General features: G+C 43.7%; 1 protein-coding gene across 22 annotated transcripts in view; it reads left to right on the top strand.

The window, feature by feature from the left end:
- ARPP21 (cAMP regulated phosphoprotein 21) overlaps positions 1-14,446 on the top strand; it is a 146,460-nt gene extending 132,014 nt beyond the window's left edge. For 21 of the 22 annotated variants that reach the window (XM_036921545.2, XM_036921562.2, XM_036921561.2 and 18 more), the window contains 2 exons: positions 12,409-12,557; positions 13,668-14,446. In XM_036921545.2, the coding sequence (XP_036777440.2) occupies positions 12,409-12,557; positions 13,668-13,922 (404 nt within the window). In that variant the 3' untranslated portion in view covers positions 13,923-14,446. Of the gene's footprint in view, positions 1-162; positions 250-12,408; positions 12,558-13,667 lie in introns of those variants that run through there. The other variant, XR_008993882.1, reaches the window with a different exon arrangement.
- Positions 14,447-14,748: the final 302 nt, after the last annotated feature.

Here is a 14,748-nt window from a genome sequence, read left to right as displayed (position 1 = left end):
TAATAAAATATAATTTACACTCCCCCAAGGTGGAAAGCACAAAGAGCCAGGGAAGGACGGTCCCATTGGCCTTCCCAGGTGTTCTGTCCCTACTGTGCCTTATAAGAGAAACCTTAATCTGCCCTGCCACCCATTGAGAAAAGGACTGTCCCCATTTTACAGATAAGGAAAATGAAGTCAAAGAGGAGAGATGACCTTCCACAGAGTGAGATGTGTGGATCCCATCACCCTCTCTCTGAGGGCAAAATAGTGAGTGTGTTAAACAGTAGGAATTCAAAGTAGAAATACTGACCAAGAGCCATGGCCCAGCAGTGGTTCTCAAAGTGTGGTCCCCAGGCAGCAACCTCAGTACCACCTGGGAACTTGTCAGAAATGCAGATTCTCAGGCCCCCACCTAAGCCTGTTGAATCAGAACCCTCTGAAGCCCAGCGATCTATGTTTTAACTGGCTCTCCACATTATTCAGAGATAGGCTAATGCTGAGAACCCGTGGAGAGTTCCAGTGGGGTGAGGAAGCAGGCATCCAGAGGTGGAGACAAGATAATGAGGCAGGACTGGGTGGCCAACAGTGACAATCAAGAGGCCTGAGATGCCAGCACACAGACCTTGCCGGGTAAGGCTGAGCCCGACGTAGCACTCTCTTGGAGGTGTTTCTGAGAGTAGCTTGGTGTCCTGCCCAGGACAGAACGTGAGGCCTCGGGGCTGTCTCAGACACAGTGGGTTTGCATCATCTGCTACACAGAAGGCAGTAGTGGTGCATTTGGCCCAGAGGGCTCCCTATGCCTGAGGTTTGACAACCTGGCTGTACCACACAGAGGAGCTCCTCTGAGGCCTGGAAGGGAGCCTGGGGCAACAGAGGTATGACTATCTTAAAATGTTCATGCTCCATTTGGGTGCCTACAAAACATTCAACCATCCTGAAATGTGCACACTACCCTTGAATGCCTCTGCATGCCTTGGGTTGAAGGGACAAGCCGATAGGTGAATGATCTCAATCATTTCTCTTCCTATCCTGCAACAAACCATTAAAAAATGGAACTGCTCTGCCCTGGTGGAGACAGCCCACCTCAAAGGGGTGATGAAAGTCTTCAGGATAGACCATTTATCCTTTAATTGCATTTTCACTTTAATTATTGTGAAATCGTATTTAAGTGTTGACCATACCCTCCAATTCCAGGCAGTTGAACAGATAAGCACATTTGTGTTTGTGTGGACAGGCCTCAAAAATTCTGACTGTTGTCTCAATCCAGAGGAAAAAACTCTTCTAAGGAATAGCTCCACACATGTTGAAATTAAAGATGTTCTTCATTGCTGTTACCAAGGATAATGATGAGTGAATGATGTAGATGAGCAGAAAGGATCTCCTAATTATTGCATGGAGGTATGAAGGTGTCTAGTGCCTGGAGGTTGGTCTGTGTAATAATAATAATTGATTATTAGGTGGTCATCTCTTGGAAAACTGATAAAGATACAGAATAACAGGGAATCAAAAGTTGTGTCCCCCAATCTATAATGAAACCAGTAAAATGTTTACACCCAAATTGTCCATGGAAAACATTGGTTATATGCATTTACACCAAGCTCAGTCGTGGGTTTTGTTTTGTTTTGTTTTAGCTATACATTGTACAGCCTAGAACCAATCACTCTTGGGTTGTAATGAAATGTAAGCAAATTGACTTTTTAACTTCTTTGGCATCCTGAAATTTATAAGTGACTGATTGTATCTACGTGGACTTTCAGGGAAAATCAGAAGGAAGTAGATACTGAAAACATTAGTTCTTGGCACTTTGTGTGTGTGTGTGTGTGTGTGTGTGTGTGTGTGTGTGTATACATATATGTATGTGTATATATATATATATTCATATGTATAGGGACATATATATTCAAAGAGCATGTGTGCACAATGAACATACTTGTACTTGTGTAGACAATCCTCCGGAGTTCTGATGGTGTCTCAACAACATAAACACCTTACTGAGACACTTGTTTCAGTTTCTTCATGGACATTTCACTTGATTATCTTAGGTAACATAGAGCATGTCCTTGTATCAGCAGATCTTGTTGATCGATTTTGAAGGGAGGGTCTGCGGGACCATGGGCTTCTCATTCACCTCTAATCAAGACTTCCTGGGCTGTTGTAATTCCATGTGGATTAAAGACCACTAATCAGATTTGTAAAATAAACAAGAGACTCTTTCCTTCAGATTCTTGTCAGAAGTTATCTTGGATATGTTCTGTTGCCATCTCAGAAATATGTTATATAGCATTCTGTGTGCCCCTTCGTGAGCTCCCTAAGTTGTCTTGTCTTAACCAAGCTGGCAGACAGGAAGAACTCAGAGTACTTTACTGCCAGATCCAGTGGGGTATAGAATAGCCAGAAGGTGACAATAAAAGCTACCGAAGGGAAAATGCAGTGTCTGTCCCTCAGATCCCAGTCTTCTTGGCTGTATGCATCCCTTGATGTTTAATGTACTATGAATCATGACAGTTTCATAGATTTTCTTATTCTCTTCCAGATTTTTAACGTCTTTGTCTTTATTTCCTTTTCTGAAATATAAAAAACCCTTACATTTATCCCATATTGAAACAGCAACAAAATCCACAAAATCCTGTCAACCCTAGGCCTCCCTCCAACTGTCTGCAGAGTTCTCCACCCACAGTTCAGACACTCCCTTGACCGTCTCAAAGGAATCCCTTTTCCTTTCCCTTCCTATTTGGCTGCTTTACCCATCACTGCCTTTGCTTCTGCACTGTCACCAGGGTATTTGTGAGCTGAAGGTCTACTTTCTTCTCTCTCTCAACAATTCTACAGCTCTAGTCATCTCCCCGTCTCTCTTTCATGACCCTCTCCCCTCCCTTTTCTCCACTGATACTATTCTCTTTTGGATCTTCTCCTCATTCTCCTGTTCAGATTTTATTTTCTCCAATCGATATTTGAATAATAGTGTGCCTTAGGGCTCCATCAGGATCGGCTTCTCAATGTCTGCCCACTCATAAGCATATTGTCACTCACAAACAGCTACATCCCGATGACGTCCAGGACCCGCCTTTCACCTGAGCATCAGAACTTTGCTCCTCTGAGCGTTGACAGCTCCATTCGCCCGTCCCTCCTGTATTCACAGCCGAGGCACTACAGTCAACAACTTCACCCAGACCAGAATGGCATTTACTCTTGAGTTTTTTTCTTTTCTGTCATTGCCTCCCCGCAGCTCATAGATGCCAGTTTCTGACCATTCATATCCAAAGTGTGTCTTTGTCAGGTCTTTTCTCTCCCTCTTACTCCAGCTGCCTTTGCCCATGTCTTCGCTGTTTCTGCCCCAGACCATTGCCATGCCTTCCAGTAGATTCCCCTCCCTGTAGTTATGCAACCCCCAGTGACTCCTGCAGACTCTTCATCAAATGGCTGTGCATTCATTTAATTGTTCTGCTATGACCTCACATGACACCCTAAATCTGTCAACAGTGAGTTCCAGTTTCACAGGAAGTTTTCAAGGCCTGCACATTTGAGCCTAGCTCCCACTCCACACCCCTGTACTACCTTGCCCCACTTCTAACCTGCTTCCACCTCTAAATATGTGCAGTCCTTGACCATATTGCTCATGTCTCTGGGTTTGTCACATGCAGATCCATACATTTGCACTACCTTCATCCTGCATATCCCCACATACCCCCACCCCACTGGCAAATGCATACTCATCTCCTAATATGAGATTCAAAGGGACCTCCTGGAGCCTTCTATTACCTGCTTCCCATTTCCACACCCACAGTGAGGTACACCTCCCTCCTCGGTGATCCAGAGTCTCAGACATGCTCCTGCCAGGGGGTGCCATCCCAGGACACTACACATTTCTGCTTATGGTATGCCTCCAGCGCTTGGTCTGTGAGTGGCTCCTAAGTCATTGTCACACCAAATGCTAAAGAATAAATAGCAACTAAGGTTTGAAAAGGAGGGGATACAAGAGATCAAGAGATGAATTTAACTGAACTAAAAATCTGATTGCTTGGCTTTGCACTTAGATCAGTGGTGTGCCCCTGTGGTGAGCTGCCTCCCAAGAGCTCATGGGAGCGCCTGGCTCAGGAGAGTAACTGCTAAAAAGTTGGGAGTTTTGCCAGCTGGTCGTTAAGCTGTTTGTAGCTCGAAATTGGTCATGGTGGGAATAGTTGCACCAGGGAAATCAGCAAAAACTACCAATCAGGGCTTTTGTTTTTCAGGGAGTCGGTTTTCCATAATCATGACTGTCAGTCATCATTATAATACACTCAATTAATCCACGCTCACGTCCATTAAACACGTGAACTCTTAAACTCATAGATGCTAGTTTCTGACAGTCCACATCCTAAGTAGAGTATCTCTCCATCACGGCCCATCTCTCCATTCCTACCAGCCCCGTGTTAGCCCAGGTCTTCATCGTCTCAGCCCCAGATTTGTGCTGATGCCTTCCAGGAGACCCTAGTACTAGAACAATATTAGTGTCAAGTCTACCATTAGAATAATATTTGAATAAGAACCCTGCCAGTCTGGAATTGAGGAAAGGAAGATAGTTATCCTTGACTACTTGGGAAAAATGATTCTTATATCTTAAAAAATTTCTTATATAAAGAGGGTGCTTTCAATTCACCATGAGCTGCCTATGAAATAGTTTCTCCAGGTGGATTAATAGGTAGATTTCCACAGATTGAATCTGTGACCATAACACTTATTTTCAAAATAGTTGGCCGGAGCCAATTGGCCTGCAGTGGGGTGGCAGCAAGTGATCTGACCACTGTAATCATAACCCCCTGACTTTGGGCCTCCTGATTTTCCCATCCTAGCCAGTAGATCAACAGCCAGTCCTTCATGAAGGCACCTCCCGGAGGGATGTTACTATGGGCACAGTTGCCAGCGCCTCCATATTGACTTTGCTTCAAGCCTTGTCTGGGGAAAGAGGTTGTTCGGTTGCCTCAGCAGCCATTTGCTGCCACCCCGCCTTAAAATGTGCCCTTAATTAACATGGGTAGAGGCTCAAGAATGCAAGAATGCCACATTTGCTTCTAACCACGCAGCCTTGTTAAGCGAGTAAAATGTGAGTCTTTCATGTGGCTTTTCTCCCTCTGGGTTGTGGAAGCTCTCGGCTGTCAGCACAGCACCACGGGCCAGGAAGGTTCAGAGAATTACTTCAATAATATGACAGCCTCTTCCATTTAAAACGGGATTCAGCATGGCCCCTCTCAGAGGCATTCATTGAAATTCTGTGCATGATCTATTCCTCTAGTCATTCAACAATGTCTCTCATGTTTGCCCTGATTTTTTTAAAAAAAAAAGAGCAAGAGAAAGGAAACCAGCTTTGTAGTTGTGATAACGTGGATCAGGATGGCATAACTGCAGTGAAGAGGCCCCAGAGCCTGCAGTAATAGGACAGTTCATCTGATGTGCACAGCCATTAGAAAGTGACCCATGCGTGGATGTTCTCGGGGGACAGAAAAGAGGCTTTTAAGAATCATGCTCTGTGTGGTATGAAAGCTAATGAGCAAAAGAGCAAGTTGAAGAAACACTGCGGCTTCTAGAAGCACACCTCCACTTAGCATCCGTTGCAGCTTTGCTCCAATTCTTTGGAGTGGACAGGTCTTCTATGGCACGTGCATTGCGTTACTTCTGCTCCCACGAGGGCTCCCTGCAGGTCATTCTACCTCATGGTCCAAAGAAACTAGACCAGGGAATAATAAACAGGGAGGAGAAGAGCAAAGATAGGTGCAAAGACTGCATATAAATAAGGTGAGGGCAGACCTTTACACAGAGATGAAAGAAATAATGGACTTCAACAGAAAAAAAAGAAAGCGTTTCTTGCACTCTCCTTTTTATATTCCTCGGACCATTTTATGCTACTTTATTGCGCAAGAACAGAACAGTATCTCATTATGATTTCTAGGCTAGGTGTCATTAGCCTACATATTAGCTTTCTAACGGGTTTGAAGATTAAGAAAATGTCTTCCAATCATATCTGTATTACTTTCTTATTTTAAAAGTCCTACTGAGGGTTTTAGGCGCATACATTGGGATTTGGCATAGAGGCAAATGGTTTGAAAGAGTCAGACCTTGCTTTTCAAATTTATCCCATCTGGCCTCCACGATCACATCTGGAATTTATCACCTAACTTTTGCAATAAAGTAAGACAGTGTCAGTAAAGGCCAGTGAAATCAGATGCCTTCCCTAGTGCCTGAGGACCGCCTGGTCCGGGGAGGCCCTAACGGAAGTGGAATTGTTGAGGCCGGCATCCGCTTTACGTGAGGATGGGGCAAGAGGCCTGCGGCATCCATTACCCAGACCACAGCTCTGCCGTGGGAGGTGGTGGCTCCTCCTGCAGGACACCGTGCAGATACCATGATCTCATGCTGCCTATCTGTTCTCTACCACCATGGTGCTGTAGGTAACTGATGCTAGAAAGGACTCCCTGTCTTAAGAGACAGCGCCCTCATCACAAAGAAAAACTTGAGAACAAACCCACAGTATTCACAGATTTAGAAAGCACAGTGATGGCAGTTCTACGTTCCAGACATACAGCGTCTCCAAGTGGCCTGGGGGTTCCTGATGCCCACCTCCTAGGTTGTTTTGCACAATCCCTGTATGTCCTCTTTCTCGTCTATTTTTATTTCCCAAAATGTGTTAATACAGTTCCTGTTTCCAAAGGCCAAGTGACCTTTCCAGGAGCAACTAATTGCCCAGAACAAATGCCTAAGTCAGTCTTAACATTTAATGTAGAAATAAATTGATTTATCTTATGATTTTGAAAAAACACTCCAGAGTAAATATACTGTCTTCAAAGATTATGAGGAGAGCCATTATTTGAAATGGTGCTAGTGATTGAAAACTAAAGCAGCAACTAATTAGAAGCTAGTTAAGTAAAGGCAGAGACTAGAGTCCGAGTGGCTAGACCCCACACCCACTCCCCAGCACTGTCTATCTTGTGTCCCGTTATCTGAGTAACAAGGCTCCAAACTGTTACCGAGTGACGTGAGCTGATTGGGCAGGCAGTTTACACTTTCGCTCTGATTTTCTTGTTTGCTTGCTTTGATACTAACCAGATCTTGTTCAACAAACTGTGGATCATAACTCCTGTCCTCTTAATTGTTTTAACTATTGAGAAAACAATCAATGCAATAAAAGGCCATTGAGTATCTGCCACACTTAAAGGATTATGTTAGGGTATAAGAGTTGGAAGAATGCATAATAAATAGTGCTGCAGCTTGGTGAGTCTAAGCAAAGAGGGTATCGAAGTCAGAAAACCACAACATCAATTCTAGCAGAATTTCAGCACAACTTAAGTTTCCCTCCTAGCAGCTATGTGACCTTGACAAGGTCCTACACCTCTCTAGGTCACTGTTTTCCCTTTTGTAAAAGGAGTTCAGTAACACTGCTGCCTCCCAGGATTGGTGTGACAATAAGGTACAAAGTTTAAGTCACTGCCTGGATGAGAATAAGTGATCAATAAATACAGCTAGTTAGCCAGTTTATGATGGAAAATCTTCCAAGAAGATGAACGTGTAGAGGAATTGACAGGAAGCAAAGAAACTTAAGTAGGAGGTTACTGGGAAGTGGGGTAATGCACAAACTATAAAAATTGAGCAAAGGGAGAGAGAAGTACTTTTTTTCCCATATTCTTCACCAGCCATGGCACAGCTAAGCCACTGTAATTCCATCTCAAAACTATGTACAAGGGGTAGTTTTGATACATAATTAAACAGCTAGTTTGTTCCCTAGGAATGTGGACAAGTATTTTTATCTTGGTTCATTCAAGCAAAGTGATTTTTCTATTAAACAGAGAATTAGCTTTAACAATTGAAAAGACAGCCTGCCATGTTAAGAATACTTCACTTAATAAGCAGAACATGCGATCTGGCCTGGTTGGGGGGGTTGGGGGTGGCAGGAGGGACTGGCTGACTTCTTGATTCTTTGCTCTGTAGATATTTGCCCTCTAAACTATTCCTGTCTATTTCTTCAACCTCAATAATCAATACTAACAGCAGAAGCACAAAACCCTGAAATGGCACAAAAGCCTTTGTCATGTCATTCCCAAAATTTTGGTTCTGTAACCAAGTATTCAAATAAGAGTTAAAATCTTGTCAGTCCCAACCATGCCCATTTATAATCCCTGATCAGTTCACATTCTGATTTTTCCTAGTTGTGCCACATCAAGAGGCGTGTTTCCTTGACAGAATGTTAATGGATTACCCTCAAACTATAAATAGTATTCAGTAGCTCTTGTATTTTTGTAGCAGCACTATTAAATTTTCAGATCTATAAGATGCAGACATGTTAAATCTTACAGCACCTCAATCTTAGCAGAGTGGATTCTTTTATGTGCTAGGAGGCGTTTGTCCATTCCTAACCTTTTTACCTTCAGAAAGTGAATGATGCATGTGACTTGAAAACTGAATTAATCTCGACTGAAAAAGAAATAAAAATAGCTGATGTCTTTATGATCTCCCTAGCAAGCCTACAGGGTGCATACAGTTGCTGTTTCTGTTTTGTAAGATGCTTTATATCTTGCTAATCCTCAATAAATAGGAAAAACTGATCGTTTCACAGCTAAGAATTGACAAACTGGAACACATCCCTCATTTGAATAGATGAGATAAGCAGGCTGCCCCCAGAACAGCCATCTCTGCCCTAGGGTGAGTTGTGTCCCAGGCAGAAGCTATTAGTTCATTCCTTGGTCACTGCAGTCATATTTCTATTTCTCTATTCTTGGACCAGAGCTCAGATTCACATTCCAAACAACCTCCTGACTTAAGGACCATTCAGCTACCTACCTTCTGTCACATAATTTAAAGAAATGGGCACCTCCAATTAAACCATCCCAGGTGTGAATTTCTTGCCTGGAGAGGGAATTGAGAAACGAACAGGATTCATGAATATAAATTGGGCTTTCCCTACACTTAGGCTTTCATTTTGAAATCACAGAGCGTTATTTGCTCCCCACATAAATCTTTATTTGCCTTAAGTGGGTTTACTGCGGGAAGCCCAGTGCAGAGCTGGTTGCCCATCGCTCTGCACAGCTGAATATTAAAGTTCACAAATCATCAGGCAGAGGAGGCCAGGGAGGGAGATGCTGCAGTGGCACTGCACCAGTGCCCTCAGCAGAGATGATTCCCACTCTCACCGGCTGTGCACCTGCGCTGGGATAAAGCCACAGCACCTCCTCAGTCTTTCCTGCCCCTGAATATGGAGATGTGCTTCGTCTTCCTAGCAAGACATTCAGTTTTCTGTGTGTCTAAACAGCTCTGTTTACCGAAAGATGTATTATTCCCCCCAGTTTTGGTTTAGTGCTGGTATGATAAATGAAGCTCTCCTAGGCCACCTCAATTTATTTTTGAACAACTTCTCTGAAACAGACATTTTGGAAATGACTGTGAAAGGATGAAAGGATTCAATAGGCAAATACATAAATCATGTTCAGAAGCAAGGCCACCAAACCTCTCCTCTCCTGTTTGTGTTTACACAGTGGCCGTGTGTACTCTGCCAAAGGCCCTTGGAGGCCATTTCACCATACGACCCAGTACAAGTCTGACTTTGAAAAGATGTTCCTCTCATTATCAACCTATGCTTTGAACCTTCAGCCAGAAATCAGGCTCTGTCACATGTGTTAGGAAGGAAGGAAGTCTGCTTGTGTCACAGGAAGTCAGATACAGTGAGACAAGAAAGCAGAGTCAAGAAAGCAAAGTAAGTTTTAATGCACTCTGCAGAGAGTAACAGAGCGGGCCTTCCTAAGGTGAGACAGGCCCAGATGCTCATTCTGAGGCTTCTTTTATGAGGTTTTGGCAGGGCAGAGAGGTCCTTGATTGACAGCTGTCAGCTCTCTAGGCTGGTTCTGATTGGTGAAATGAGGACAGGGGCTGGGCTGTGCCTGTGCTTCCGATGTTTCTTATCTGGGGAGATGCTGGACATTTCCTGAGTCCCTCTTGGACTCTGTGGCTTCATCTGATTAAGTCTCTTAAGTCATTTTTTGGGGAGCCTTTTCTCTCTCTTCATCCCGCTCATTTCTATCTTTCTGCCAGTCACATGTACCATTACATGGACCTGACAGTGCTTTAACGTGGCCAGCTCTTTGCTGTAGAGCCCAGTGGTAAGGAAGACTATGGGTCATACATTTTCTAAGTTATTTTCCTATGTTTGTGACAGTTCCTGCTACGGTGAAGTTGATGAGACTAGGAATAGGTCACACTAAAATAGTGAAACCCCATGGATATATGAGTGACAAGAGAAGTTCATGATGATGGGAAATCATAGAAAACAACGCTTTGTAATTAATGTTAACAGAAATTTCTCTCCAGTGCCTCTGCATGTGGGGTGGTCTGGGAGGAGGGAGGACCTCAACATGGTCTTGTTGGATTTCTTATTCCCAAATCTGATGTGCTTTCCTTCTTGGATAAGCTGTAGACACTTCAGGTGTGCAGCCCTCTGAGCTGACATCGTTAAACAGACCCACAGAGCATGTTGGAGGAAGGGGTGACTGTGTACGTGGGTACAGTGTAGCTGCAGAGAAGAAGGTCCTTACTCTTAATTGTATTCTGAATATGTGATGTCTGTACAAGAATTTAAAATAACTCAGTAAGTTAAAACCACTATGAAAAGGAAGTGGGGTGAATAACATGAGCGTAAAATAATGGGACACATACAAGAAAGTCAAAGGGTGACTTTTATATTCATGCTGCCCCTCCACCCACCGATCGCAGACACAGGCCCGGCTCCCAGGCTCCCAGCGGGCGTCTCCTCAGCGAGCTCTCTCAGGTGTCTTGGGCTGACAACACCTCATTTCCACCTTGTTTGATCAATCAGGCTGACCTCCTAACTCAGTGACTAGTTCAAAGCACATCTCTATAATATTCCTAAAATGAGTGAGGGTATCCTGTGTATGGCAAATGATAGCAAAAAACTGTCCTCTTAAGGACTATGATTAATTTTTCTTTCTCCATATAAAGTTAGAGCTGTCACATGCACTCAAAATACAGGTCATTTATTAACAATGGAGTTTATCAGCCATTTGTTTTAATCTTTCTTTCAGTATATATAATCCGGTTCTAAAACTTGGTTTAGTGTTTCTGTTAAGAAAATCTGGGATTTTAAAGCTTGTCTCTCGTGGAATTATATCAAGACACCAGTTGCGTTGACTCCCAAGCTATCTGTCTGGTAGTAAGACAAGCTCTGGAGGGACCATTTCACCATCATTTCATTTCTCTACTGCCATATCACTTCCACCCAAATCACAACTTTCTTCCCAACATTTATAAGAACAGTGTACAACCTTCCTGCACTTTAACCACTTGAGGTGGGGATTAAAATAATCAGAACAAAGGAATTCTGACCCACTTAAAAAAGAAAAGAAAGAAACACAACCAACTTACCCACCTAGAAGGGTACAAACAGATACATCCTTTGTTATTTTTCTTTTTTTAGGGTATATAAACTATTTTTTATTGAAGTATCACTGATATACAATCTTATGTTGGTTTCAAATATACGACACAGTGGTTCAACAGTTACTCATACAATTAAATCCTCACCTGCTACAATTACATAGAAAGATGTTACAGGATCATTGACTATATTCTCCATGCTGTACTACCATCCCTGTGACAAACTTATTTTGCGATTGCAAATTATTTTTCCCCTTTATCCACATCACCTTCCCTCCCAACCATCCCAGCCCCTCCTCCTTGGTAACCACTTATCACTTCTCAGTGTCTGTGAGTCTACTGCTGCTTGGTTCCTTCAAAGAGATACATCCTTTAAATGTTGTATTCTGTACTGTAAGGACATGGTTGCTTATTGCAGTGTTTTACCAGTGCATTCTCTTGGGAGCTGGGGAAACAGAATAAAGCATGCCACACCATCCACTAGCTGCTGCCTTTTGTCAAAGGCAGTGGTCATTGAGTTGGAGTAGTACAAGATCTTGTTCACTAGAACATGAGAAATAGAGGGCGTCCAAAGGTTAATAGGCTGTTGGGTGGTCTCTGGGTGACGTGAGTGTGTGCACGAAGATGAGACAATAAGAGAATGAGTCAGTATAATTAGGGGAAAAAACACTCAGTAATCTGCGACTTCTCCAAATGTCACTGAAACCAAAGAAAAAGACAAAAATATAAAGTATAATTTACAGCTGTCAACTGCTGTCAATAGAGGTTCCTGCCTTTGTGTCATGAAGAATTTACCATTGTCACAACGTGCTTGTTGGACCATTCCATGGAAGATGGAAATATCAGTGAACACTCTGGGGCCACCCTCTTGTCCACTCTCAGAGGCAAAAACTGCCCTCTTAGGAAGTAGGCATCTGGATAACACAGCACCGGTAGGGAGACGGAGGTGCCTGAGGCCAGAGGCATCCCTTCTGTCTTCCTGGCACAACCAGTTCAAAAGGCGGTTTTTCTTTGCAGGTTACCAGCCAGTCTTGTCCAGTCAACAGGGGTTCCAGAGCTTACTGGGAGTGCAGCAGCCACCCCAGAGTCAGAGCGTGCTGAGCAGCCAAGCAGGAACCCCGGTGCCGAGCGTGATGGTCTCCTACCCAACCATGTCCTCTTACCAGGTGTGCATCTGCAGCTTGGAAAGTTGTGGGCTCTTTGGTCACACTGGCCAACTCAGAGGCTGCAGCTGTGTCCCCACATCAGATGGGCAGCCGGGTGGAAGGTGTAGTCATAGTGAATGACTGGTGATGGCTGACTTCAAATCAAGATTATAATAGAAAATGGAAAATGCATGTTCCTATAGCTACTATGGCTTTCAAATGCCATGCTAAACATGGTTCCATATAAACTGCTATACGTGGAAGAATATTCTTTAGTTTAAGTTCTATGCATGAATATCTTTGGGAATCCTATTAAAAGTTTGCCTATTGGGACACATTACCATTTGTTTTTTGACACATACCCCAAAAAGTGCATTTTATACAACTTTAAGTTATAAGAGATTTAAAAATAGCACCTCAGAGTTATTCAAAGGGCATTTAAGGGACCTAACAAGTGCATTTCACAGACTAAATCCATACCAGGTATTTAAAAGTGTTACGCACGTCTGGGTGATTTATTTTCTGAAATACATGGGAAGAGGAATGAAGGGCTAATGAAATGCTTTAATCATTAAATTTAGCTGCACCAGGTACTTCTGGCCCAACGAACCTATCATCAGCCCTCCTACTCAGACAACCTTTGTTTGCATTGCATCAGTTTTTACCTCAAGCTCCATGTTAGGTGTTCTCTTTAGCTGCAGGTTCAGAGTACAGGAGGTGCCTAGAGCAAAAGCCCCCTTTGTTATAGATGGTGCCAGGCCACTTGGTTTGCACAGAACCTAAATGGGAGCTCAGCTTTCCAAACTGAGAGAATCCGCAGTAGGAGATTGAGCCTGCAGTGCCTGGAAGGTAACTAGAGAGAGAAAGAAAGGAAGGTCCTGAGCATTCACTGCCTGACAGGCAGGTACCCAGCCCTGTACACCATGCCTACAGTCCTTTCAGCATCCCTTCTTTCAAGTAGGTGTCATTATGCAAATGGTCTAGGGTATCAGAGACCTTCAGTGACTGATCAGAAGTAGAGCTGGGATTGGCGACCTGTTCGATCTACCCCAAAAGCTTGAGACCACAGCAGCTCCTTGGAAGCCCAAACCAACCTGCTCATGCAGGGCTCTCTCTTGCATCTTCCTGCAGGTGCCAATGACCCAGGGCTCTCAAGGACTGCCCCAGAGGTCGTACCCACAGCCCCTCATGCTGCCTGACCAGGCAGGTCAAGGGTCGCTCCCCGCCACTGGAATGCCTGTTTACTGTGACGTCACCCCCCAGGCCCCTCAGAACCTGAGGCTGATTGGCCCCCACTGCCCCTCCAGCACCGTCCCCGTGATGCCGGCCAGCTGCAGGACAAACTGTGCCAGTGTGAGCACCACCGGGTGGCAGGTCAAGTTCTGAGAGCTCGTTTCTTCGATACTACTCATGGCCCTTAAAGGCGGAGGCTCAAGGTCGGAACACCGGCTGAGGACTGTCGTATTCACTCAACACCCAAATAATTGCTGCTGGTATTCTGTAAAAAACAAAAACAAACACAACAAAGACTAATACACACATTAGCTGGTTAATGGTGCATATTTCTGTCATGTCGGCTAGGTATGCCTTTATAGCTTAGCTAGTGACATGAATTCATCAAGGTAAGATTTTCTCCTACCACTGAATACCACTGTGTAGATGATAATATCCCTAATCTGGATGATTAGTTTTGTACTTTGTGTTGAGTTTGTGATGCTAAAAGTATTTAAAAATTATATACTGAAATCACATTGTACCAAAGCCACCATGGAAAAGGAAAGAGTTGATGAATGGAAGGAATAATTTATACACATTATATAGAGTTTTCTTTTTTTAATGGATATATACCGTATTGTAGTGTTTAATCCAAATAAAACTATTTGACCTTAAGGAGGAAGGTCATGTTTGTACGACCAGTTTGGTTCACTCTCTCTTCCAAATCGTGTTGGGGTGTGTGGCATTGTTACCCCCTTTTGGCCAAGTTTCCTGGGTAATGCATGGAAAAGGTGTTCCAGCTGTTCATAAGTGAATGGGCACCACACTGGGAGAGGTGGTAGGCAAACACTATGAACTCAAGCTTCTAGTCCTAATGCTGCAGGGGTCCTAGAAGTAATGCGGCATCCATTTAACCCATTCATTGACTTTGCATTTTTTGAATGGATCCCTTGGTTTTAATTGCAGAGCTGTGGAATGCATGCAGCTCTCCTTCCCC

The sequence above is a fragment of the Manis pentadactyla genome, chromosome 14 (assembly GCF_030020395.1).
Source record: "Manis pentadactyla isolate mManPen7 chromosome 14, mManPen7.hap1, whole genome shotgun sequence".
In the NCBI taxonomy this organism is placed as follows: domain Eukaryota; kingdom Metazoa; phylum Chordata; class Mammalia; order Pholidota; family Manidae; genus Manis; species Manis pentadactyla.
The sequence above is the reverse complement of the archived record's forward strand: the minus strand, read 5'-3'. Positions and strand labels throughout refer to the sequence as shown.